The sequence below is a fragment of the Poecilia formosa genome, unplaced genomic scaffold (genome assembly GCF_000485575.1).
Source record: "Poecilia formosa unplaced genomic scaffold, Poecilia_formosa-5.1.2 Scaffold105, whole genome shotgun sequence".
Taxonomy (NCBI): Eukaryota; Metazoa; Chordata; class Actinopteri; order Cyprinodontiformes; family Poeciliidae; genus Poecilia; species Poecilia formosa.
Window position 1 is genome coordinate 581,704 of NW_006800044.1, and position 24,713 is coordinate 606,416.

The window sequence follows — 24,713 nt, forward strand, 5'->3', positions numbered from 1 at the left end:
TTGTGTCAGGATTTTTTCCCAATTTTTTAAAATATGTTCTTAAGGCATAAAACAAGGTAGGAAGAAACTTTTGTCCATATACTAAGTTGTTATTTGAAAAATACATCAGTGGTATTGTTCTTTAGGGCTTATCTGATGTCACAATTTTTTTTTTTTTTTTACCTGCAAGGGTCGTCTACAGCAGAAGGAGGGACCGGGTCGGTCGGTCGGCATGCTTTTTTTGTCTGTCGGCCATATTGGATTTAACAAAAATATTTTCGTGCATTTGCAGTTGATGACCAGTAGTTGATAGTGTATTTTATGATGCATTAGTGTCCACTTCAGTGGTCTGTGTGCATTTATAACATAAAAATCCACTAAAAGAAGCACAAGAAAACAGCTTTTAGATAACTGCCCACTGTCGTGACCACTATGCATGAAAGGGTTAATCTGATGAATTTAGGAGGTTAGGTGGAGAAAACCAGCCATCAACAAAGGGTTGAAGAGCCTTTAGCTATCTTTTGCGACTCTAGTTTCTGAGGAAAGTTTCTTTTGAACTTAAAGTAGAGCGATGAGTAATGCAGCACGGCAGCTGTTGTCACATGCGCATGCAGTTTCTTTGATGTCTTAACAAAGGCATGACAAGCAAATCTAAGTTCTCCGCAATGTAATGCAATTAAAAAGCATCGGACATCCAATCAAATCAATTAATAGGTCACTCTGACACAGTTCCCAAGCAGTAGCTCACCTGACAGTCAGTGGGGGTGTGGGCGGTGCTCACACTTCCTTCACCTACAAATTACAAAGAAGTGTCAAGCCCCAGCCTCTGGTTCACTTCTTCCAAACCACAACACTGACGGGTAGTCCTGCTCACCCAGATTACTGTGAAAAGGCTCTGTGGCTGTACAGTAACAGTTTGCTATTGATGCCTGTAGCGCGGATCAGTCATCTTGGTAGTGGTTCCTGTGAAGTCAACTGCTCACATACCGCCAGTGCGGTAACGTAAGCCGACTCATATTAACCTAGACTTTAATCACTTCGCAGTCTGAGTGAACATCTTGTTTAGTTCGGTAACACTTTGATTCATTCAACAAAACAACAATACGAAACCCCTTTGTTCATAAAAATTAAGTTGTTTTTGGAGCTGGATCAAAGGTGCGCTTGCACGACAGACGCATTTGATCAATACCTTTAACATCATTTTTGTGACAATCCGTCGCTTTTTACGCCGATGTGCACAGAAGATGAGCTTGTCACCTTTTTTGCTATCCTGCTCAGACACACCCCAGTGAGTCAGCATTGCATGGGGGAGTCTGATGGTGATTGTTCAACTGACAGTGAGGGGATAGCAGCTGCTATAGCAGGAGTGTGATGTGAGAGGGGGGTGAGGTGTGCATGGGGTTGGGGGGAAGGGCTGATGCGAACATTCTTGATATTACTTGTAGGTGAAGCCCTTTTCATCACTGCTTGCTTCCCATGTTGTGCAAGGTGACATTTAAGCATTGGTATGATGCTAATTTCCTTGAGGGGAATAGATGAGCTCATGGTGTCTGTCCAGTGGTTTTGAGGACTCAGTGATGAGTGTTTGCACCGAGTGCTCGCAGAGAAGCCCCAAATGTCACCGCGTAGCTCAGAGCCATGAATACGCCCACAGTCTGACAAACCACCAGACTGAGTAATCATAAATGGTCAGTTGTTATAAGTTACAGTGATGCAGAGCTGAAAAATCCTTCTCTTACTAATGCATCAACATCTCAAACTTGCGATCACAGCGATTACGACGAAACCACATGGCGGTTAACTCGACATGCATGCAATGATCATTTAAGGTAACGAAATAAAAAAATGCAAGAAGAATTTTCATTAAATATCTGAACGTAGAAGCTCTCACTTGCACACGAGCGCCTCAAATTTTCAGCGCTTTCCATGGCAATGCTAACATGAAACTTCTTTTTTTTTGTCAGCCTTCACTTTGTTCAATGGGTTTACGGTGGCTTTCAAAATTAGTTGTATTACTCTCAACTTCAAAAGGAAAAAAATTGGATCTTATCAGCAAGACAAAACAATGTCAGTGCATCGGAAAAAGCACATAGCTACTCATAAAGGTTGGAAAAGTAGAACAAATCTCGCTTGAAATCTTGAACGCTTTGGGGACAATTGCTTGCTCTGCTTTAATCCATGTACATTACATGCTAATAAGGCTTAATGGGTTGTCTATATGTGCACATTATGTATAATTTTCAAAGAAAAGTGAAACTACCTTGTAAAATCTTAACCATCCCACCAAATAATGAAATGATCAATAAATAAATAAAAAGCCTGCAGCAACAAGTGAACTAACTGAAGGCGCACTGCTCTGACCTAAAAAGGTCCTTAACAGTAAGTGTGTTGCATTTGGCATGTCAGAGATACAGAGTAAACTACACAGCTGAAGATTAAAATGATTTTTGAGAACGAACTAAAATGACTTCCAGATTGAAAGTCAGGTAGCTCATGAACGAAGTTTTTAGAGAGTTTAATCTACATCTCGACTTGTTTGGCCAAACTTGTTTTCACCACTCTCTCCCATGACAACATTTTAGCTTTGTATAGAATCACAGATTCACAGATTAATGCTTTCCTGTTAGACGTTGTGTTTTTAACCTCTGCTGGAGCTGTGTGGCCGTTTCACATCTTTATCTCAGATATTGTGAGGGAATGTAGTCTGAAGTAGCTTAAAAATACATACGTCGCTCTGTTAAGCTACGAAATAATATGTAGCTTCTTTAGTCCATGTGCACTTGAAAATACAACATTTTAAAACTAGACTGCTCTGCTGACTGCAGCCATATTTAATACATTTGCATATTATTGTAAAGTGAATTCATTTCAGTAACTTACTTATTTTCAAGCCAGGTTTTCTGTAAATTATGACGATTTTCTTTGTTTACGAGTATTGCAAACATAACATTTCGGAATAGAATATGACATCAGACCATTATAGAGAAATGTGGGCTTAATAAAAATAATGTTTAATATCTGCTTAGAACTTTTTAAGACCTACTTTTTCATTTGACTGACAAGCCTCATTGGCACACATATTTGCATTTATTAAAAATGACTGCATATCACACCACGTGTTCATGAGGCCCTTTGAAAATAATAGGACTGTACAAGAAGCGCTGAAGAACAAGGTCAACCAGAGGAGAGAATAAAAGGCGTATTGATACACAGACGTAATGAAAGTTCTGGAGAAGAAATATATATGACACCAAAACCAAATTGGACAAAAAGTACGCGAAAGCTTCGACACGAACACTGTTCAGAGGCTTATGTTTCATCACCTCTGAAACATAGTCTAATTAATAATACTGATACAAAATTACTCATTAGTGTTCATAGTAGAATTAAGTTTCACATTTTGACATATGCAACATATTTGTCACATCGTGGCTCATTAATTAACCAAAACCAACAACAGAGATAAATCCCAAAGGAGCCGTCCGTGACAATAGATCACGAAACTTAATAATTTACAATATTTTTACTCTTTCTCAAACCTTCCATCACCTCAAACGTCTTTTAGCATAATGCCAAAAGTTTCCTATATTACTCAGATTTTCACAGAATCACAAGTTGAACCCTCTGCTCTTGCCGTGCAACGAACATGCTCCAAATTGTTGACATGAAAACTGCAGAGATCACATCTTTGCTGGTGGTATTTGCTGTATGCTTTTTTGTTTCATCTTGAACAACAAAATTTTTTTTTTTTTTTTTTTTTTTTTTTTTTAAGTTTTGAGAACACCGAAGGTTCAATCTGCCTGTAGCAGATCTGCGCAACTCCAGGCTCAAACCCACAACAGTTTGGTTGCACCAAGGTCTGTCTTTTTTCCTGCCGGAGCGTTTGAAAGTGCTCAGCGTCTTTTTTTCTTCTTCTTTTTTTTTCTTTTCTTTTCTTTGCGTTTAAATTCCACAAAGACAAAGAGCGGCGCATCTTCAGGAGTTTAGTGCTCCACAATGTTGATCACCTGCTTAGCGTAAAAGACAGAACAGCTTTTCTTTTTTCCTTTTTCCTTTTCTGAAACAGTTATGTAAAAATCCAGAAATAAAAACCTTTCTCAAAAACACAAACATCTTCTGGAAGTGACAGGTAAACTCTCTGTCCTCTGCTTCAGAGGTTCGGTTTATGTTTTAGGGTGTTGCTTTAAAAATTTTTACGCAGAAAGCTAATGAAGACTACTGCATGTCTGTCAAGTGCTTGGGTGAAGTGTTTGTGCTTGTCTTTGAGACAAACTCTGTCAAAAGAGTACTTCAAAAAAATGTTAAACTGAAAAAGAGATACAGTCTTGACAAAACAGAGTTATTTGGTGCAATTAAAGGAGAATAACGCAATGAAACGTGATGGAAATAGATTCCTGCAGCAAGCTCCACTTGTTATTAATAATTTTGCTGCACGCACCGGTTTTAAACAAAAAAGCTACAGAAAACCTAATGTAGGACTAGCCAACCGCCGTGGTCTGTTTAAGTGACCATCTCTCTACAGTTGGCCTATTTTTGAAGGTTGTCGCATTAACATCTGACATATCTGACAAAAGGGAAAAAGCAGACATCTCTATTTTGAGGGTGCACGTTTGCAAGCCTGCCCTCCCTGCATGTCAGTACCAATGGGCTTTGGCCTGCATGTTTCCTGTCACAGGCCAGTCGCTTTCAAGTGGTTTCTGTCACAGCACAGAATACTCTATTAATGTAGTGACCAGCACACGATGGCTGCAGGGGTAGGAAACAGTCTATGGTTGTCACAGGTATATAGCATCACACAAATATCCCGCCACTGTCCTCATTTTTTCTCCCTCTCTCCCTACTTAGCATTTCTCCCTTTCTGCATCTACATCTATATGTCTATCTATATATCTGTATCTATATCTACATATGTATGTATATATGTATGATTTTATAGACATGTATATATGTATGTGCATGCATGTATGCATGCATAGTGTGAGTGAGTGTGAGTGAGAGAGAGAGGAAGAGAGAAAGAGAGAAGGTTTTTTTTACTTTTGCTTTTGAATGAACAATAATAGAAACTTCCTTGCACTTCAAACAAGCAAAGCAGTTTTAGAACATGTGGGTTAATAAAACAGAAAGTTGCTTTCTTATAGCATGAACCAAGCTATTTAGCTCTATAATCAATGCACCAATAGGAGACTTGAAGAGGAGGGACCATGCAGACAAAGAGGAAACCACCTTGTCCCACAGACCAACCTGTGCCCCAACATTTCAGAAGTCACTGTACAGTCATGATGTAGGGTAGCTCATCGCCCTCTTGGGAGAAAACTCTCTAAATACCCGGTAAGTGCCTTCATTCATGCAGATTTCTGCTTTTTTTTTTTTTTTCCTCCATCTTCCGAGACTTGAAACCACAAGAACATACACTTGATCCTCCTCTGTCGTTTTTAGCACCCTTTTATTTTTCTAAAGAAAATCAAGTGAAAACTAGTACTACTGTGCTCTTCTGTAGCCCACGGAGTCTTTCAAATCAGTCTGCGCTCCTTTGACTTTAATCCTCTACATTCGCGCTGCGGGGAGGATGACTGTGAGTTCATGTCCTGTAAAAGGATGTGTAAATCTGACAAATGCATGCATGGTTTTCCCCTGTGTAAGCATTCAGATTTTACTGTACTGCAGCTGAATGGAGCTCAAGCGCCAGCTAACTGTGACATAACTATGCAGGAGTGCACTGTGGATTCGAATGCGGTACGCTACATTCTTTTGCTAACTTAAATATTTTTGAAAACTTCCGGAAATGTAGTTTATTAGTCAACGTCTGACAAAAAGCGAAGAGCAATCCTTCAGCTGATTGTGATTTGAAGGCCTCCTACTGTGTTTGTTGTTTCAAATTATATTAATTGTGGTTTCAAAGAGGAAACGTTTTAAGAAATACAAAATAAAAGAAGTTGTCTCAGTAATTAGAATAAAACATAACAGTTACATTAAAGAGAACGTAAAGTTGATTGAAAAGTAATACGGAAAGACATTGTATTCCAAACTTTTAATTTGCTTCAAAACTATGAAAGGCTAAGGCATGTTTTATTTGTAAGGTTTTTTGGAAAATGTCGCTTCACATGACCACCAATATTCTCATTATTATTATTATTATTATTATTAGTATTAGTATTATTATAAATATTATAAATATTATTATTATTAGTAGTAGTAATAGTAGTGGTAATAGAAGTAATAATAGTATTATATTTTGTTTCAGATCAATGAATTGCAAATTCAAAATGCGAAACACGTAGAAAAGTCGCTTATGTCGCATTGGCAAAAATCGCCTTCGGGGAAGTTTTACATCCATTTGCACAGCCGATATTCTGCACACCAATTCATGCCTGCTTTATCTACCTAAACTGAACAATGAGTGTTATTGATATAGTACGTTTACAATCTGCTATGATGACTTTTATTTTTCTATTTATCAAGTGTACACTGAAGTGAAACCTTTAGCTTGCATATGACCTTGGTATACAGTATGTACAAAGTTGCTCTTGTGTCACTTTCACTCTCGATGCTGCATGTATGGACTATGCTCAGTGTGTATGTGAGCAAAAATGGTAAAGATAAAAATCAACAGAGGCCAAACTGTTGCAAAAAATAACTTGTCCTTTGAACGTATTGCTGTTTTTATTTATTTTTTTCCAACATGGGAATTGAAAAATGTAAATTAAAATGATCAGTCCGATGCATTTTTTTTTGTTAAAGAGCAGCACTAAACATTTTACTTCCAGAAAATAATTTTCTGATTATCCATTTTTCCCGTCGTAGTTAAAACATCAAACAGAGAAACGACTGAAGTTGTTTAAAATTGTGCCACAGACAATTTCTGACCTCAGTTTGGAAAAGCAGCAGTGCATTATAAATCGCAAGAGTCAAACACTTTCGAGACCACAGCCTTCCAAGCAGCTGGTAAACACACAGCAGCAACATTTTCATCTCTGGATTCTCAATTTTAGTTGCAAAATTCCAAATATTTCTGTTTGATATGCCGATATTTACATATTACACCCCTGCACACTTTTGCATTTGATGTCTGTCACACCTAAATACAGTTTTATTGTTGTTGACGTTCAAACTTTACTCATGTTTTCTCGAGTGTACAGTCATTAGTCATGGTTTCATACACTGTTAGGGCTTTGCGGCTTTTAGAGTGCATATGTGCTCTGCGAATATCAAAAGTGTCACTTAGCAGAGTACATTTTCACAAAGCAGCATGTTTTAGCCTGATAACACACATTGCTGTGATTGAGGTAAATGTTATTGCAAAAGTATAGGGAAATATGTAAATTTTAGTCTTTGTGGCAGGTTAAAAAATTATGAGTATTAGCTTGCATGCTGGATGAAAAAGAAACGTGTTATTAAATATTTTATAATGATTAACTAAATCTCATGTGCAATCTGTCTCCTTGACTCTCGCCACTTGACAACACTAAATTAGGAGGAGTGGGGGGGGAACTATTTAAACCACAGCAAACACATTTTTTTTTCTTCTGCCACTGATTTCCATTCCAGAGAAATGCAACAAATTAACGGCACAGTGTAGGAATCGTCTGATCACGTTCGTGTGTTGTTTTCTCTTTTCAGAACGTATTTCCAGAACATTCAGAGATGATTCGAATCAACAACACCCAATACTTCCACTTTCTGCAGCAGGCAGATGTCCTCCGTCAATCAGGGTCGCTTTGCGACGCCATCATCTCGGTGCAGAGCCAAACGTTTCGGGCGCACCGCTTAGTTCTAGCCTGCGCTAGTAGAGCGTTAGCGCAGCACCTAGCCAAAAGCGACGCAGACAGCCCAGCCCATTGCACATTGGAGTATTTCTCTCCCCACACCTTCCAGCAAGTCCTAGACTTCATCTACACTCAAGCTCTTGAAGTGCCGGTGAAAGACCTGCAGCAGCTGCTAAGAGCCGCCCAGGTCTTAGAAATGCAGCTGCTGGAGGACCAGTGCCGCAAGCAGCTGGACCGCCTCGAAGCCAGAGAGAAGGATAAAAACGGAGAAGCAGTAGACCTCACAGAGGAAGAGAAAAGTGTAGAAGAGAAAAATCAAAAGCAAAAGAGTAGACCAGTTTCTGAGAGCAAAGTCCAAAAAACATCCTCCCCGGTAGAAAAGCCGAGCTTTGGCATCGTCATGGAAAGTGCTTCAATCGCTGATTCTGCGGATGTCCCCGCCAACCAACAATCCCCAAAAAGGAAGGCCAAATTGTCCCCGATATCAGCGACCCTGTGCAACAGAGATAGTGTCATTACCAGGCCCAACAGCAGCGGTTCCTCCTTCTCTTCTGCGTGGGCATTCCCCACAAACATGTGGGACAATGGGAATCACCTGAACACCCTAATGCGAATTGCAGGGAACTACTCTAACTTTTTTGCATCTCATCCCCTTCCGTCCTCCAACCAGACCTCTGTGGTATGTCCATTCCCCCTCTCTTCTCAACACATGTTCCCTTTACTCAGTTCCCATTTTCAAACTCCCCTTCAGAGCACTGCACTAGGCTACTCACGTTTGCACCCCCACCCCTACGCTCAAAATCTGTACACGGAGACTTCGAGGATGGGCAGCATGATCAAGAACGGCATTTTGAAGAGAAAAAAATTGAGCCACACTAGTCAAACTGTGGAAACAAGGTGAGACAGACTTCTGACATAATCTTGGAAAGTTCAGTTTTTATTTTCTCTCATTTGTCTCCATGTTTTTCCTACTGAAGACTCATTTTAGAACCCCCTGACTTGCTCAGTTGTTCCTTTGCGACAGCTATCGTACTTGACTCACTGCTGCTTCGGTAGATGTGTGTGTGTGTGTGTGTGTGTGTGAGAGAGAGAGAGAGAGAGAGAGATTGAGCCTCCTTCACTTTCCTGCTCGATCGGTTTCACCTGTTAACCCTTCCCTGCCACATCAAATCTGTCGGTCTCTTTTAAGAAACTCGTAATCCAAGTTTAGATACGCAGAAATAGTTTCATTGATCCAAATCAAAGATGTTTTCCAGTATTTCAGTCATTTAAAAAAAAAAATGACATTGAACTTTCTGATATTAGGAGAAAAGGAAGTCTGAGAATAGTTTTTTCAAATTTCTTTTTTCATGCAGAAAAACAAAAAAAAAAACAAAAGAAAAAGCCAAATCCTTTCAAGTCCTTCAGAAGTAAAACCAAATTGTGAATAAAGGGGAGCCCCCTGCATGTCTCCCTTTCTTAACAAAATTTAAGATTTTCCACCTACTGAAAACGTATCTTCTGTGTTTCGACTGGCCGTGTGTACACCACAAAAACATTGTTCAGAACGCAAGCGAGAGTGTGTGTGGAAAAGAAGATCTCCTCTGGTGTCTCCCACTATCTTGTTCCCTGTAATCAAATTTTTCACCAAAGGCAAATATTATTGAAACCCTGAAGCGGCACTATAAATATCCCGTGGTTGGAATCAGTGGGGGAGGAGACACACTGATATTTAGAACTGATATTCTAAATATCAGTTTAGAATATCTAAATTGATATTCTCTAATAAGAGGAAACTATTTTTTTTTTCACAGATTTTTGTCTTTGGCACAGATGTTTGATTTGTACCGTACCATCTGCAGGACTCAAACAAACAAAATATGCTTCTCGCAGCTATCCCGAAGTGCCGAAAGTCAGAGAAAGAGCTGACGGGTGCCAACACTGCAGTTCAAGACTCCTCTGTGATCCGTTGCTGCGGGAGTCAGCCTCCACACAATTAGGTAAGGACGTAATCAAGCAAAAATGCCTCAATGCTGCAACGAGAACAGCACCCCGAGACCGTGGCTGTGACTGCAGCTACAGGAGTGTTGATCCTGAGTAAAACAGGTCAATTTAACAAGACTGTAAAGCACTTATTGGCGTGACCCTTAACCTCAGCAGGCTCCAGCGACGCAACTACGCAATGGAAAGTGATAGAGAGTTGTGGTTTTGAAAGCATGGTGCAATAGGAGCAGTAGTGTGGTTACTAGATACAGCTAGATATACACAGTACAGTACGTGCAGCAGCGAAAGCGTGGTTTGTCCTTAGACAAAAAAAAAATCTAACTTATTTGATGTTTGGATAAAGTTTTCTGAAGCCGACAGCTCACATAGGATCTGCAAGGAAGCTTGTGCAAGTGCATGGGTGAAAGTGTACAATCTAGCCGATAAAGACTTTATCTGGTCTTTGATGGAACAGTATGTTCGTTTTTCAGCAACTGTGAAAAATTGAAAAATTAAAAAAGAACAAATGCTGCGCTTGAAGCTAAGAGTTAGAAGTTTAGACTTCTAAAAAATGTGCGTGTGTATATATATATATATATATATATATATACACACACATATATATATATATACATACATATAAAAATACAAGCATTGCAAAACGTTGGGTATTTTGAATCGAGACACAGAGCAAAGCATTGGACAGGAAACACGCAAGCAACCGACGCCAGATCTCTGCAGGTTGCGTTTTTTAGAGTGGTAAGTGTTCAATTGTTGTGGTTTAGTCTCTCCTGTTTTCTCCCCTGACTACAGTATACCCGCTTCATATTTCTGCATCCTGTCTATAGGCTACTGTGATGGGTACAATTTCTCTAAAAAAGACCCGAAAACCATACAGGCCAGCAAGAGGCTGCACTTTTTTTTTTTTACTTTAACCTCAAAAATCACACCTTTTGTAAAAGATTTTTAAGAAGATATGCATGCAAAGGTGACAGGAAAGTATTCTTACACATGGTGAGCCTATTCTCTTGCAACAGGATGCGTCAAAGAGATACGCTTTCTGAGAAAACGGTTGCAAAATCGCTTTTTAATAGCCGTCTTTTATTATTATTATTATTAGCATCAAAATCAGTAAATATTTTTCCTGTTTGCTTAAAAAGTGAGATCAGAAAGCAATGATTACTTGGCTTTTATGTTTATTGAGAAGGTACTCACGTTGAATCGACTAGGAATCAATTCTCATTTACGGCACGGACTCAGTCAAGAGGCAGCATAATGGGCAATAATCACTAATAAAAGACAATTTAAAACCTCAACACAGTAACATAAAATGAGAATGGCTGGAGGTGGCAAGATTATAAAAATAATCCTCTCTGTAAATATATCGGTTAATTACGACATTTTCTAATAAAATCCTATGTCTTATTTCAAGCCTACAGTCCAGAATCACATCAAACCAGGTACTGGTTAGATTAGGAGCACCTATTAATCAACTGGTTTTATTCCAAATAAATAATTATTTGATTTACTCTCTTTGATTGCTTACCATATCCTGTTTAAAAAAAAAAAAAAAAAGAATGTCATTAGCAATACCCATATTTGTCGTATTTAAGCACATTGAGTAATATTTGAGGTGGTATTTCCTGTTGTGCAGTCTAGCTTTGTGTGTAATATGCAGTTTTTGAAAACATGGGTTTCACTGCTGACAAGCCTTAACACCTTTAAAACTGCCCTTCTAACTGCCTATTTCGGTTTGCCGCAGGTCAAAACTGTGATGGATGTCAGTTCTGCGGAAGAGACGCCGTGCAACACGCAGCGAATGCTAGAGACCACAGAGGAGAAAAACCCTACCAGTGCAAACACTGTCCAAAGAAGTTTAGCCTAAAACATCAGCTCGACACACATCACCGCGTTCATACGGGTAATTCTCTAAATAATTGTTAACAGTTCAAAAACATACTTTGTGTCAGTATACCACTGACGACCTATTGATTACTCATTGTTCTAGTTGATTGGAATCAAGCTTGCAACCCTAACAACTGCGCATTGCATAGATTTATGTTTCTGTCATGTTCCAACCAAAGACTTGGGTTTATTTTGAGTTGGGAGGGGTTCATTTGATAGATCGTTATAAAGGGGTTAAACTGTGAAGTGTAAAAAAATAAAAAATAAAAAAAGTTATTCACTAATTAAGCAAAAAACAAAAACAAAAATCAGCAAAATGTGAGATACACTTTGTAATTAGCCCCTTTACTTTGATACCACTAAATAAATAAATAAATAAATAAATAAATAAATACAGGATTATCAACTAACCTCGAGTTCACCTGTCTAAAATTTAATATCAATAAAAAAATAAAAATAAACAGATGTTCTGTGAAGGTCTCGAAGGTTTGTTAGTGAACAAGCAGCATCATGAAGACCAAGAAGAACAGCAGACAGGTCAAGTTTTCATAGAACAGTATTCAATGCATCACCCAAAAACTAGTAGTGCAAATCACTAAAGTAAAGTGTACTGTCATTGGAAATACTTTACGGCACTTTGCTCCAACATAAATGCATTAGAACATACATGTTCTACACACTCACAGAGATTTGGAAATGTTTTTTTTTTCCCCCATTGTTTTAATTGCTTTTTACATTATTCTTTAAAATGGTTTCTTAATATTTTTATTTGTCTCATTACATCATTTTAACAAATTAAATCAGACTAAATCAGATATCATAATTAGTTACTCAGTGCTTTAGCAGAATTTTCACCAAATACGTCTACTTGAGTAAAAATGTGTTGCAGTAATGTTGCTCATTCTTGAGTACGATTGTTGCCTACTCTGCTCGCCTCTTTCTATCAAACAAAATCCCGATAAAATACATAGGTTTGGTGGTTGCAACGTGACAACATTTTCAAAAATGTCCTACTGCTAAGAAATACTTTTGTGACATACTATATGCTTGAGTACTTTTAAGTTGAGGAGTTGTTGTAGTATTGCATTGGTAAACGAAATGATGGTAAAGTGTGCAATTATGCAAATATTTACTCTGTGGCACCTTCGAATGTTTAAAATGTCGCTTATAAATTTCTGTTTTTCCAAAGTGCTGAACATTTTCTGAAGAAGACTGTAGTAGAGTTGTTTTCCAAGCAGCTCATAGTTTTCCACTCATTTTAATATCACAAAAAACCTCACAGAAAAACTGAAACTAACAGATCTCAATCTTCCATGAGGTAGGAGACATGTTAATCAACAGTGTACATTAGGATTGCTTATATGCTTATATATATATAAATTAAGAACAAAACTTGAGGCATTTGGAACATTCAAATGTTTCACAATTTCATTTTTATCCACATCTAGACGTTAGTAGCAAATGGTTAGCCGGTAAATGTGCTCTTTTTGTTTTTACCATGACATAAAATCAGAGAAACAAACTGACTAAGTGGAACAATGGCATGAAGTTAACTTGTGCAAACCTGAATGATTAGCATAAAAGTGTCCCAGTTTAGGTGATTTCAATCACTAACGCAATTCATTTCTGAAAAAGAAAGAAAAGAAAAAAAATCACGGAAGTGATGCGCACTCGTCATTTACAGGGTTTGGCAACAACCGACTGAAAAGCTCATATGCTAGAATATAAATGTGAGACCCTTTGCCGATGCTCATAGTTTGCACCCCCCCACCCCCACCCCCAAACACCTTAAATGTCTTCCTTCCTGTGCATTGTCTTTGCTTCTAGGAGAGAAGCCGTTTGAGTGTCGTCTGTGTGGTCAGCGCTCACGGGACTACTCTGCCATGATCAAACACCTGCGGACCCATGGCGGCGCAGCGCCCTACCAGTGCACCGTGTGCCTGGAGTTCTGCAGCAGCCTGGTCGCCATGCAGAGGCACATCAAGAGCCACGCTGTGCAGGACTTCCCCCCTGACTGGAGCATCAACAACACCTACTTGTACATCTCCCACATATGAGGCCATCCTCATAAAGCTGTAGCTTCAGTTGGTGAATCTCCTGTGAGGGCTGTTTAATTTGGGTTGAATTTACAGTACGGGAGTGACACTCATAGCTAAAGGTCTGCTTAACCCATACAAAAGTGAACGTTGAATAAAAACATTTCTCCAATTTGTGGTTCAAGGTCAAACTCGACATTCTGAAACCGTTCTCTATTTGCATTTGCAATAATAGGAAATACAGATGCAGTACTATTTCCAGTGACATTAAGGGTTTTGAAAGTGTTTACCAGGCATTAAAGCCACATCAGCATCTAATCCTCGATGCATGACGCAGGAATCCTCCCTCTGACTTTCAAAATTATTATCGGACTGCTTGTGCAAGCTTCGCAGCCTTCACCCGGGTTCACAGCGCCCTCAAGAGGACATGCAGCGAAAACAAAAATCGGCATTTTCTTGTGCTGGAGCTTTAAACGCCACGCTTGAAAGAACACAGGAAATATCAGAATCAGCCCTACTATCACTGCACAGTAAAAATAAAACATAATAATTCATTTAGTTTAAACCATATCATATTCACATTTGCATGCTGACTTGCCTATTCATATAATATCACACGTACTTAGGATAAAAGGTGTCGAGACTTCAGAATTAAGGGTCAAATAAGAAATATTTCATTCATTTTTGAATATAAAAATGTGTCAAACTAGATTATCAACATAGTTATCAACATTAACTGAAATATGATAAAGGTTGCATGTGCTATTTTTTAATGTATCGTTCTGCTGTATTACTATTTAATAAATATTAGCTCCTCTAACCAAGTTACTTTTTAATCCTCAGCTAAGATCTTTTGTTTTCTGTCATTGCCAAATGCATGGACACCAATTCACCTACGTCACGTCCTTTAGATTGAATAGCACTTGGTAGATGAAATGCTTTTTACAAAAGCTACACATGCGGTATGTTACAACTGATGTTTTCTCAGTAGTTCATGTTTGCGATATGTGACGTTATAAAATGCTTCCTCCAGGGAGCTTTCTGTACAGCTTACAGGCCTGCTACCACTTATGGATAAGTGTGGATTTCAACAGCATTATCATAATAAGTATGAAAAGGAATATAAATAAATGTTTATTTCTTTTGCCAGCTAAGCATTTACCAGATAAATGTGCCATGTTACTACTTCACCAAATAAATAAGTTTGTAAGTACAGAGTTTTGTCTGCAATTCTTTCAGTTTATCCACTTACTAAGAAGAGCATTTTCTTCTGCTTAGGCTTTTCCCGTCAAGGACCTGTCTATTTAATCATATATAAATACTCATCAGTGTCGTTATTTAAATGATGCTTTTCTGGTTTTACTCTTATCAGACAAATCGCATCTAATGCATCAGATACGTTCTTCAGGACATCAAAAGCTATGCTGCTTATTTGTGGTGAGCGAGTGAAATAGTATAGAAATGCTTACTGTCTTTATCAGCCTGTTAAGCATGTGGTGGCGATGAGATGTTCTCAGAAACTGGGGGGGGAGTTTGTATGAGAGAATGTGTGTGGCTGAGTGTGTAGTTGTTTATGCAGTGTGTCTGGGACCTTTACTAGCATTTACATTTACTGCCTGTCGAGCAGCTAATGGTGATCAAAGCCTGACTCCGGTGTGACAAGCAATGATTTTTAAGAATGCGGTTGGTTTCATTGTCACAGTGACAATCCTCTGAATCAGTTCAGTGATTAAAAGAGTTCAGACAAATGCATATGGTGACGCATACCACTCAAAGCCTATCTCCACTGTATTAATCTTCTTAATGCGAACTTTGACATCAACAGCTGCAGTTAAACTTCTCCACAACTTTCTCCCTGGCCTCACTAGCGCCTTCTTTGGTGCCTATGATCTCGTTTGTTCACTAAAGTTCTCTAACAAACTCACTGAGGCCTTCATAGATGGGATGTGTTCATACTAAGAGTCAATTTTACACAGATGGACTCAATTCACGATAGCTACATTGCTCCAGACGGTAGTTGTTCACACTGGAAGATTAATCCAGGATATCAGAGTAAAAGAGCTAAATACAAGAAGCACACCACACTTTCCAGATTTTTTTATTTGTAACAAAATGTTTAATTTACAATCATTGTTATTCAGGAGACCACTGGCAAAGGGGACGCCACTTTAGCTCTGTGTTTCAACTTCATGTCTTGTCTGACATCTTCATGTTGTCAGAAAATTGTAAATTAAACTTAACTGTTTAAACAATGTACTTAATCACAAGTAATTTATTATTTAACAAGGGAGACAATGACTTTTTTTACAAAGGGTCAGGTTGATTTGGTTGGCTTTGCACCCTGCAGCTGCATTTATCTCTGAAAGTAAAATGTTTTTGTTTCTCTAAAATGTTTCAGTGTCACAAAAATGCAATATTTTTTTTTATCTTGAAAAGTAATTTTAAAAAATCTCACCGATAAAACTGACATCCATGACTGAAAAATAACGTCTAGTCTCTCTGCAAAGCTGATGGTTTGTTAAAGTTTGTACGTCTAGAGTCAGATTTTTTTGAATAAGTTATGAGTGGGAAGCCTTCTAACACTGTTATCACGAGCTGCATCTAAAACACAGCACATAAACTTGAAATAACTTGAGTTTGAAGGAATGCTCAAATGTGATTATTAGCTTCCAAAAAGACAAAGAAGGGGATGGAAACGCAGTCAGTTTGTTGATATATTTTATTCATGCTTTTGCCTTTTATTTTTCTTTTGTTACATGCCAATATTTAGTTTTTATTAATAAACGGGTCTATGCATATTTAAGGTTAGGAGGGGGATGTTAAAAGTCCTGTAAAACATGCTATCACAGCATCTGCTCAGCACTTGCTTCACTTTCATTACCTTCTGACATTCTTTCCTCCTGAATGTCACCGATGGTAAACCGAATGTTCGACGGAGACTTTTCTTTGCCTCCTTCAGCTGCTCCCTCTGCCCAGGCATCGCACTCCCTGCAGGCGGTGTGGCTTTGGACTTTGCACCCGGCCAGAACCATCAGCTGGTGTGCTTGGCTGGCGCTGCAGTTTGGAAGCGGTACCTTGTATGTGGTGTGGAACCTGCGCAGATCCACTCGAAATGAGCCTTTCTCCAGCGTCATGCAGGGTTCAAAGCGAGCACCCCACTCAATCTCTGTTTCTATGTAAGATGTTTTGGCTTGGCACATCATTCCTGTAAAAAAAAAAAAAAAAAAGAAAAAAAAGAAGTGTAATTCACATTGTGTTCCACAAGATGTCGCTATGTGTTTGCATTTCCCTGCACAGTACTTTGTGTGAACATCATGACATTTCATCCTATTACTATGATGCCATAACGCTTTACTCTTTGAATGTACAGTAAATTTGCTTAGGGATGAAAAAATTATCATTGCTGTTGCAAAGGTACCTTCCAGTTGTAATTGATTCAATCTGGTATCTAGAATTTGTATGATGAAGCTGAAAGCAAGTAAAAACATAGGAGAAATTAATAATTACAGCAATGATGTCATCATCTTCACCTGGAGAAAATCTGTATGAGATAGATTGTCCCTGTATGAGATAGATTGTCCCTACCAGGGGGTGCGGGTGTCGCACCCCCTGCTTGAAAAGGGGTGCGGGTTTTAATGTTTTTATTATTTTTTTCATCTTTTTTTTTTCAAAATCTCTTTCTCTTTCTTATTCAATGTCACATGCTGTTTTCTTTTAATTATGTAAAGCACTTTGAAATGCCTTGCTGCTGAAATGCTTCTGCTATTCAAATAAAATTTGATTGATTGACTGATTGAGAAAAGTACAAATGGGCCTACTCAAAGGACACGTACTGTTCTAGGATGTAATCAGCATTTATGTAATAAAACTTGTGTTTTAGTGGAGAGATTTTATCTTTTTTAAAAATGATTTAGGAAAAAATAGCAAAACCAACAAATAGAATCTGATAAATAATGTAGGTGATAAAATATACCAAAAGTAAAATCTATTAACAAAAAAATCTAGACAAAAAACTTTAATTAAATTCTAGAACTTCGATGTTTTTTAATGATTGTGTTTCCCATAATGTAACACATCTATTAAATTCCTTTCTTATTGGTCTGATGTAATATTTTTAGTTTTTGGGAATATGAGTTTTTGGCTTTCAACAGCTCTAAGTCATCGGCCTTTGCGGAAAGAATTACCTAAATAAATGAGCATACTGCCCGTTAGAGAAACCTGCAGTGAAATTTCCATGGGAAAAGTTAATCTGATCTCTACAAAAAGCATGAAGAAAAGGCGGAAGTTTGCCTTGTTCATTGGACAAATTAGTCTAAAAGGTAATTATTTGGACACAGGACCAAAAGGCACCAAATCATCATTTTCTTCCAAGAAAAACATGTTAGGCCAATAGTTCAACATGTCAGAATCAATAGTGAAATACAAACATCAGAGGGTGTTTGAGGAAAATGTGAGAACATTTATTAAGCAAAATAATCCCAAAACTGGCTGGGAAATGAGATCATCTGGCTCTGGGACTACAGTCATATAGTCATTCAGTCATACAGGACTACAGGATATGATCTTTAGATCATATCCTCCCATGCTTTGAGGATTGGAGAGACATTATACACTGGTAGAAGACTAAAATAAATATCTCAATGATATTATTTCAACCACATGGGTAACTACAGTACTTAGGAGGTATGGTGGCTGAACTTTTTCCCTGTTAGAAAATGCAATGTGTTTACATATCTTATGTAAAGAGTAGCAAGTTGCTCATGTTTTTGTTCACATTTTAGTCACTTTATTTTTGAGATACAAGTTATTTAAAATAGAAAAAAAAACTCATTTAAAAGTATGAAAGAAATTGTTACGTAAATGTGTTTCAGAAATGTTCCAAAGCATGTGACATTTGAAACTATTGTTACTGATGTTTTGTTGGAAATAATCTGGTTGGTGTCAAGCGATTTGGTCACTAATGTCTGGAATCCATCCTCATTTTTGCAGACTTTGATAAGTAATAGCTTCCAGACCCCAGATAAAGACCCCTTTGACTGCAGTCTGCTCACTCTGACAGATGTCGAACTCTCATGCAACAATAAAACTAGGAAGCAGACAGATTAAAGTGATGAAAGACTGTTTCTTATGAAAGAGATTCTTTTGTTTTTTATTGGTCACAGAGCAATTATATAAATCTGACTCAATAGTGTGGCCACAGGAGTTGTTGTTATTTAGTTTTCATGAATGGCCCATACACTCTCTCCTCATGAGAGTTCAGGAATTTTAGTCCCAGAGCCAAACCTCAACATCTTGCGACTCACTAGAAAAAATATGTCTGTGGGCTGAAGGAACGCAACACTGCCTGGAATATTCTCATTCAAATTGACTGTAACAATGATAAATGCCTCTCTTCACTTTTTGTAACGTCGTAGTCACAATCGTGAGAGCATTTTATAAAGCCTTTATGACACACTAGCAGATAAGTGTGATGTGAAAGAGAGATGTAATGGTTTTTAGCATTTCTTTAGAATGAAAATCTTTAAAGTGTGGCATGCACATGATATATTCAGCGCTCTTTACTCTGATAGCCTTAAACAAAAATCCAGAGCAATCAAAAGGAATTGTTGATGGGAAACCATAAGAAGCCTTGTTTACATCTCAAACTAATCTGAAAAAAAAAGCATCCACATGACAAAGATGGTAAAAATATAATAAAAAAAACATACATCAAATGCTTGCATCTGCAGTTGTGGATAAATTGTCAAGTTAAAACAGCAAATGATACACTTGTGAGTCCATTTACTATCTCCACCCAACTGGCACACCCATCCCTTTCACTCAGGCCCATCTGAAGTCTATAAGGTAACTTAGCACACTGTGCTCACAATGATCTCTTCAGACAAAGAGCTTCAAGCTTCCACAAAGACACCACTGGTAGGAACTGGACATTATATCATTTAATCTGCATTCAGAAGACCAAATTAGCCTTGTTGATGAAATGGGTTTTATGTGTTTAGAATGTAGTTTATTTATTTGTTCATTCACTGTTAACTTAAAAGTAGGTTGTTAACATCACCTGGAAAACTAGTTAATTAGGTCATTGTGATCTGTAATTGATTTTGTTTCATTTGTTTGTAGGTTTTCAACCTGCTCTGTGACTTCTGTAACTATCTTGACTACTCCATGTAAAGTCATGGTGGTTTTGCGCTGTCAGTTGGAAGAATCCAAAGACAAAAAGAAAAGATAAATAAAAGATGTCGCTGAGGTGAGTGGTTCCTGCGTTTGTTTGATGGGAGCAAGCCTTTTTCAAGTTTGGGCAGAAGCCGAGATGGTTTAAAGAGAGCAAAAAACTTGACTGTGTGGGTGTGTGTGTGTGTGTGTGTGTGTGTGTGTGTGTGTGTGTGTGTGTGTGTGTGTGTATAAACTTTAAGAGTTTATGAAATTTTGAATTATTAGAATACCTTGGCAATAAAACAGGTGAGTCTTTATATAAGCTCTGATAGTTTGGCTTAATGACCTAAGTAAACTTTTGATTTTAATAAAATATTTTTGCAAAAGAAGATAGACATAAAACTCAAATTGTGAGAGAAATACAGAAAAAAGTTAAATTACTATGGAAAATAAATGCTGGGAATGTTAAGATTCTACTCTATCTCCCCTTCCTGTGGAGTTAACTGTTACTAACCTGTGGCCTCGACTATTCCCTCCAATATAACAATGATCTCAAACTGCTGTCGTCGGAGCTGCTCCGGGCCCAGGTCCCACAGCGGGCTGCTTGCACCAATATTATGCTGAATGACTTGAGGTTCAACCAGGAAGAGGCGGTCTGATCCAGTTTCATATCCGAGGTCAATCTCTGTCTGCTCCAGTGGTAGAAATTCCCCCTCAGCTGTCTGGCGGGACTTTATTAACTTTGCTCGAACCTTTGCATCCACCATGTGGCTCTCGCGCAGGTCTCCGAGGCGAAACATCAGGCACAGCTGGTCATCGCGGTTTGCGATGACGCAGGTGCGGCTGAAAAGAAGCGTCTCGGCTCGCTTTTTGGGACGAGATATTTTCACAAACATGCAGCCCACCATGAGGGCATCTATCATGGAGCCCACGATGCACTGCATCATGACCAGCAGCACACCCTCGTGGCAGGTGGGGGAAACAGTCCGTGAGCCATAACCAATGGTACGCTGTGTCTCCACGGAGAACAGAAGGGCCGATATGAAACCATCTATTCCCAAGTAGCAGGGATTTTGGTCTACATGCTGGTTCCGAGTTGTACCAAGAGGTTGTTCTTGACCCAACTCACCTCGAATGGATGCATTAGCATAATAAAGGCCAGCAAATAGGAACCAGGTTGTAATATAGCACATCATAAAAACAAATAGAAACCAGCGGTACTGGAGGTCCACAAAAGAGGTAAAGATATCAGAGAGAAAACGCCCCCTTTCATCAATGTGGCCGAGGTTGACTCTGCACTTTCCATCCTTGGACACGTAGCGAAGTTGCTCTCTGGTTTCTGGAGGAAGTCTGGGTGTTTGGTTGCTTTCACTTTCTATGAGTTTACTTCGAGCCTTTGCAAGCCTCTCCATTTCCCTTCCAGGGCTAGATGTGTTGCTGTGTGCTGGTGAGAGTGGGCTGGTGTGGAGAGGGCTGCTGTGGGTGAAATGAAGGGGACTGGAGGAGCCCATGTTGGGGACACTGAGGGCATGACGACGGAATTGCGAGACATTGTTGGTCTCGCTCAATGAACAGCGCCGCCAGACGTTCTGCTCTTTATCTGTGACTCCAGGAGTGCAGGGAGGCAGCAAGCAAAAACTGCCTCGAATATCCGTTGTGCTCTTGTAGCGTTTCCTGGTTGGTGCAGAATCAGGAGATGCCTCTGCCACGGCGTCCTTCGTCTAAGGAAAGAAACACAGCTATTATACTTCCTGCTGAAACTACAGCCAAGCCACAGGGTCATGGAGTGCATTTCAGTTCAACGCACCACAGTTCCTCTAACTTTTCCTTAGAAAGTTAGAGGCACTGCTGTTTGGGAATAGATAGTGTCATACCGCCGTGACAGTATGCGCCGGTATGAAAAGAACAAAAAGACACCCTCTTTGCACACAACAGGGAATTATAGCAAAGCTCCAGTATTCCCTGCACATTCAGATTTACTGCAGCTTTATTGCTGTGCATGTTTTTTTTTCTCTCTCTGTTTTTTCTCTCCTTTGCCATTTTATGCATTCCTTTTTTTGGTTTCTTAGTACTTAATTTTGGCTGCAAAAATGATCTTTCTCCCACAAAAACGTTTAAGTGATTAAACTTCCTTGTGCTTGAATGTCTGCGAGCAATTGCTGTTTGAGAAAATCTTGATAAAAAGCAATTACTAGGGAAAAAGAATCCAGAAAAAAAATTGTCACAAAGTTTGACACAATTGTAAGAGCTTTTTTTTTTTTTTCCTGTCAATATTCAAAGTTTAAATTACTTTCTTCTGCAAAACAGAGATTAATATTGTGAGGGAGATTTGAGTGGTTTTCATAAAGTGTGTTTAGTAATGCCCTACACTATTTTTTCACAGAACTAACATGACAGGACAGTTGTTTGTGTCGACCATGTGAAGGTCAAGATGTCCTAAGGAAGAACCTCCCAGGAACTGAACAGGACATTCTTCCAGGCAGAGTGTTTCTTGAAGATAATGAAATTGTTTATGTTCACTGTACTTTTAAGGATGTTGCAGAGCCTCTCTCCATAACACCCTTCCCCTGTTCTGAAGCAACACTCTTCTTTTGCCAGTAAGTGAATGAGTCTTTACAAACTCTATGGAAACAGTCTTTGATTTATTAAATATTTACACCACAAATTTTTTTTATTGTTTTCATCTCTAATTCGTAAACATGCTCTTCCAATGTAAACATTTGAGCACTAGATTTTAAGGAAATCTTGGAGCAATGCATCAGTAATGTTTCCTTTTACTTGATTAAATAAAGGACAGATACAAGCTTTTTGAAATTTTGGGGTTTTGTAATTTAACAAAATACTTGACTAAAAGGTGAAGTAAGCAGGTTCACAACTGTAAAATACATGGTTTATTTGCAGGCTACAAAATGTCAGTAGGTTCAGACAAACTGACAAGCCTGTTACGGTCACTGACCTCTAGGGGCTCTCTTCATGAAAGAGCTCTCTTGTTTTGTGTGTTTTACCTGGCTGCCACAGGTGGGATGAGTTGGGGCTCGTCAGCCACCCTACAAAAAGCAGCAAGCTGAAGATGCCAGACCCCCTTCATTTGTTTGTCCTGGGCCTTGACCTGTGATCCTGTGTGGGAACTGATTGTGTGTGGGAACTGAACTGAGCTAGCTGTGAGCATCTTTGTGAACAATTGTTCAAGACGTGTTTTTGTTCAGAGGTGGAAGCTGGTAGGGGTTCTCTGCCATTTTTGTTGTGAACTGTTTTCTCCTGTTTTTTGGTTAGTAAGGGAGTTTAGGTTTTGTATTTTCCTTTAGTTCTTCTTTAGAAAGTGGTTGTTTTATTTTATACTTATAAGGGGGTGTTTTGTTTATTATTTTGGCCTTGGAGACCCTGAAGCATTAAGCTCCCCTGTGTTTTTTTATGTCTCCTGTAGTTGTTGTTTTATCAGGACTGTAAAATAAATTATACCCATCCATCAACTGTTCGGATTACTTTTTTCGTTTTATGTTAAAACCCAGTGCCAGAATTTACTTTAGGAATTTTAGGGTGGGGTTGTAACAAACCCATAAGTTCAAATCGGTGAAAGGTTAAGAGAGTTGAGATAGAGAACTTGTACACGTCTTTAATCGCTTGTGTAGTTTCATTACTTTTTGTATTATATTATTAAATACGCAGCATGTACCACAAATATGTGGATCTTGTTTAAGATATGGTAACATTCTTAAGATTAAAGCAACGGCTACACCAATTCAAGCTTCCATTTTTAACGAAACGAAAAATGGCAAAAGAATACAGCTTACATTTATGAAGTAGCTCTCACAGTGAATTTTCTCCCCTGTTGGTGTGGAATGGACCACCATGATAGACTGTGGGCAACTAGCTGTAGAGGTCTGTTGTCCTTTTGTCCTGACCTGCGTTGATCCACAGCACGCTGTGGTCTCCACATTGCTGTCTTCTCTTGCTCCAGAATGCATCACAGAAACGGGAGGAAAATAAACACCAGCAGGAAAGTATGATTACGATGACATCGTCAAAGTTCTTTGCTCGACGAAAGAACAGCAATGCAATTAGTCTCCAGCATCCTGACCAATGCCAGCATCTACATCCGAGCTTCTTAAAAGTGACCTAAACACAAGTTTAGCAATTATAAATCCCATCTGAGATGAACTGACCTTTCAGTCCGCGTGCCTATAGTGGCAATGAGCCGCTAACAGTTGGAGGAAAGGCTTTACCTTCTCCAGCTAGAGTTAAGCTCCCGCTTTATGCTGCCTCAGCAGTACTCTCACTGTATCGCTCAGAGTAGATCATCTACCCTTCGATTATACAACATCTATACAGGACAGGCCTATGGTTATTGAACTGGCAGCTGTAAGAACAACTTAACTTTAAACAAGTAAATTGGGGCAATTTCTCAATATGTTCTTGCCTGGGAGACAACAGGCCAGCATAGTGACGTCCTAAACAACCAAGTTCGATGCACAGTCACACCACCACATGCCTAAAGTACACACTGTTACTATCCAGTGACCCCCACCTTCGTGCAGTAAAGCAGGCTTAAAAGGATTTTATTACCCGCCTTGTGGATCCATGTGGATCTTGTTTAAGATCCACATGGATCTTAAACAAGATCCACATGGATCCACAAGGCGTGTAATAAAATCCTTTTAAGCCTGCTTTACTGCACGAAGGTGGGGGTCAGTGGATAGTAACAGTGTGTACCTTAGGCATGTTGTGGTGTGACTGTGCATCGAACTTGGTTGTTTAGGACGTCACTATGCTGGCCTGTTGTCTCCCAGGCAAGAACATATTGAGAAATTGCCCCAATTTACTTGTTTAAAGTTAAGTTGTTCTTACAGCTGCCAGTTCAATAACCACAGGCCTGTCCTGCATAGATGTTTTATAATCGAAAGGGAGAAGATCTACT

At 38.9% G+C, this 24,713-nt stretch overlaps 2 protein-coding genes across 4 annotated transcripts; one reads left to right on the forward strand and one right to left on the reverse strand.

Moving 5' to 3' along the window:
* Positions 1-5,006: 5,006 nt before the first annotated feature.
* On the forward strand, positions 5,007-14,860 carry LOC103143104 (zinc finger and BTB domain-containing protein 16-like). Of its 2 annotated transcripts, XM_007559514.2 has the most exons (5): positions 5,007-5,307; positions 7,597-8,639; positions 9,615-9,721; positions 11,467-11,625; positions 13,437-14,860. In XM_007559514.2, exons 2-5 carry the CDS (start codon positions 7,621-7,623, stop codon positions 13,664-13,666), a joined length of 1,515 nt encoding a protein of 504 aa, XP_007559576.1. In that variant the 5' UTR covers positions 5,007-5,307; positions 7,597-7,620; the 3' UTR covers positions 13,667-14,860. The 2 variants fall into 2 exon arrangements, with proteins under 2 accessions (XP_007559576.1, XP_016530526.1); XM_016675040.1 differs by lacking the exon at positions 5,007-5,307 and having other exon boundaries at positions 6,764-8,639.
* Positions 14,861-16,091: 1,231 nt separating this feature from the next.
* kcnj20 (potassium inwardly rectifying channel subfamily J member 20) lies at positions 16,092-24,389 on the reverse strand. 2 transcript variants are annotated; one of them, XM_016675039.1, is made up of 3 exons: positions 23,590-24,386; positions 20,313-21,519; positions 16,092-16,850 (listed from the first exon to the last, which is right to left on the reverse strand). In XM_016675039.1, exons 1-3 carry the CDS (start codon positions 23,761-23,763, stop codon positions 16,489-16,491), a joined length of 1,743 nt encoding a protein of 580 aa, XP_016530525.1. In that variant the 5' UTR covers positions 23,764-24,386; the 3' UTR covers positions 16,092-16,488. The 2 variants fall into 2 exon arrangements, with proteins under 2 accessions (XP_016530525.1, XP_007559577.2); XM_007559515.2 differs by lacking the exon at positions 16,092-16,850 and having other exon boundaries at positions 20,308-21,519; positions 23,590-24,389.
* Between the last annotated feature and the right edge of the window lie 324 nt (positions 24,390-24,713).

Excerpts from the sequence above, each read along its gene's own strand:
- kcnj20 (XM_016675039.1), bottom strand. The coding sequence starts at position 23,763 with ATGCATTCTGGAGCAAGAGAAGACAGCAATGTGGAGACCACAGCGTGC. Across the intron at positions 21,520-23,589 it reads GTGAGAGCTACTTCATAAAT|ACGAAGGACGCCGTGGCAGA; the intron begins GTAAGCTGTATT and ends TTCTTTCCTTAG. Across the intron at positions 16,851-20,312 it reads GGGAATAGTCGAGGCCACAG|GAATGATGTGCCAAGCCAAA; the intron begins GTTAGTAACAGT and ends TTTTTTTTACAG.
- LOC103143104 (XM_007559514.2), top strand. The coding sequence starts at position 7,621 with ATGATTCGAATCAACAACACCCAATACTTCCACTTTCTGCAGCAGGCA. Across the intron at positions 9,722-11,466 it reads GTCAGCCTCCACACAATTAG|GTCAAAACTGTGATGGATGT; the intron begins GTAAGGACGTAA and ends GGTTTGCCGCAG. Across the intron at positions 11,626-13,436 it reads ACATCACCGCGTTCATACGG|GAGAGAAGCCGTTTGAGTGT; the intron begins GTAATTCTCTAA and ends CTTTGCTTCTAG.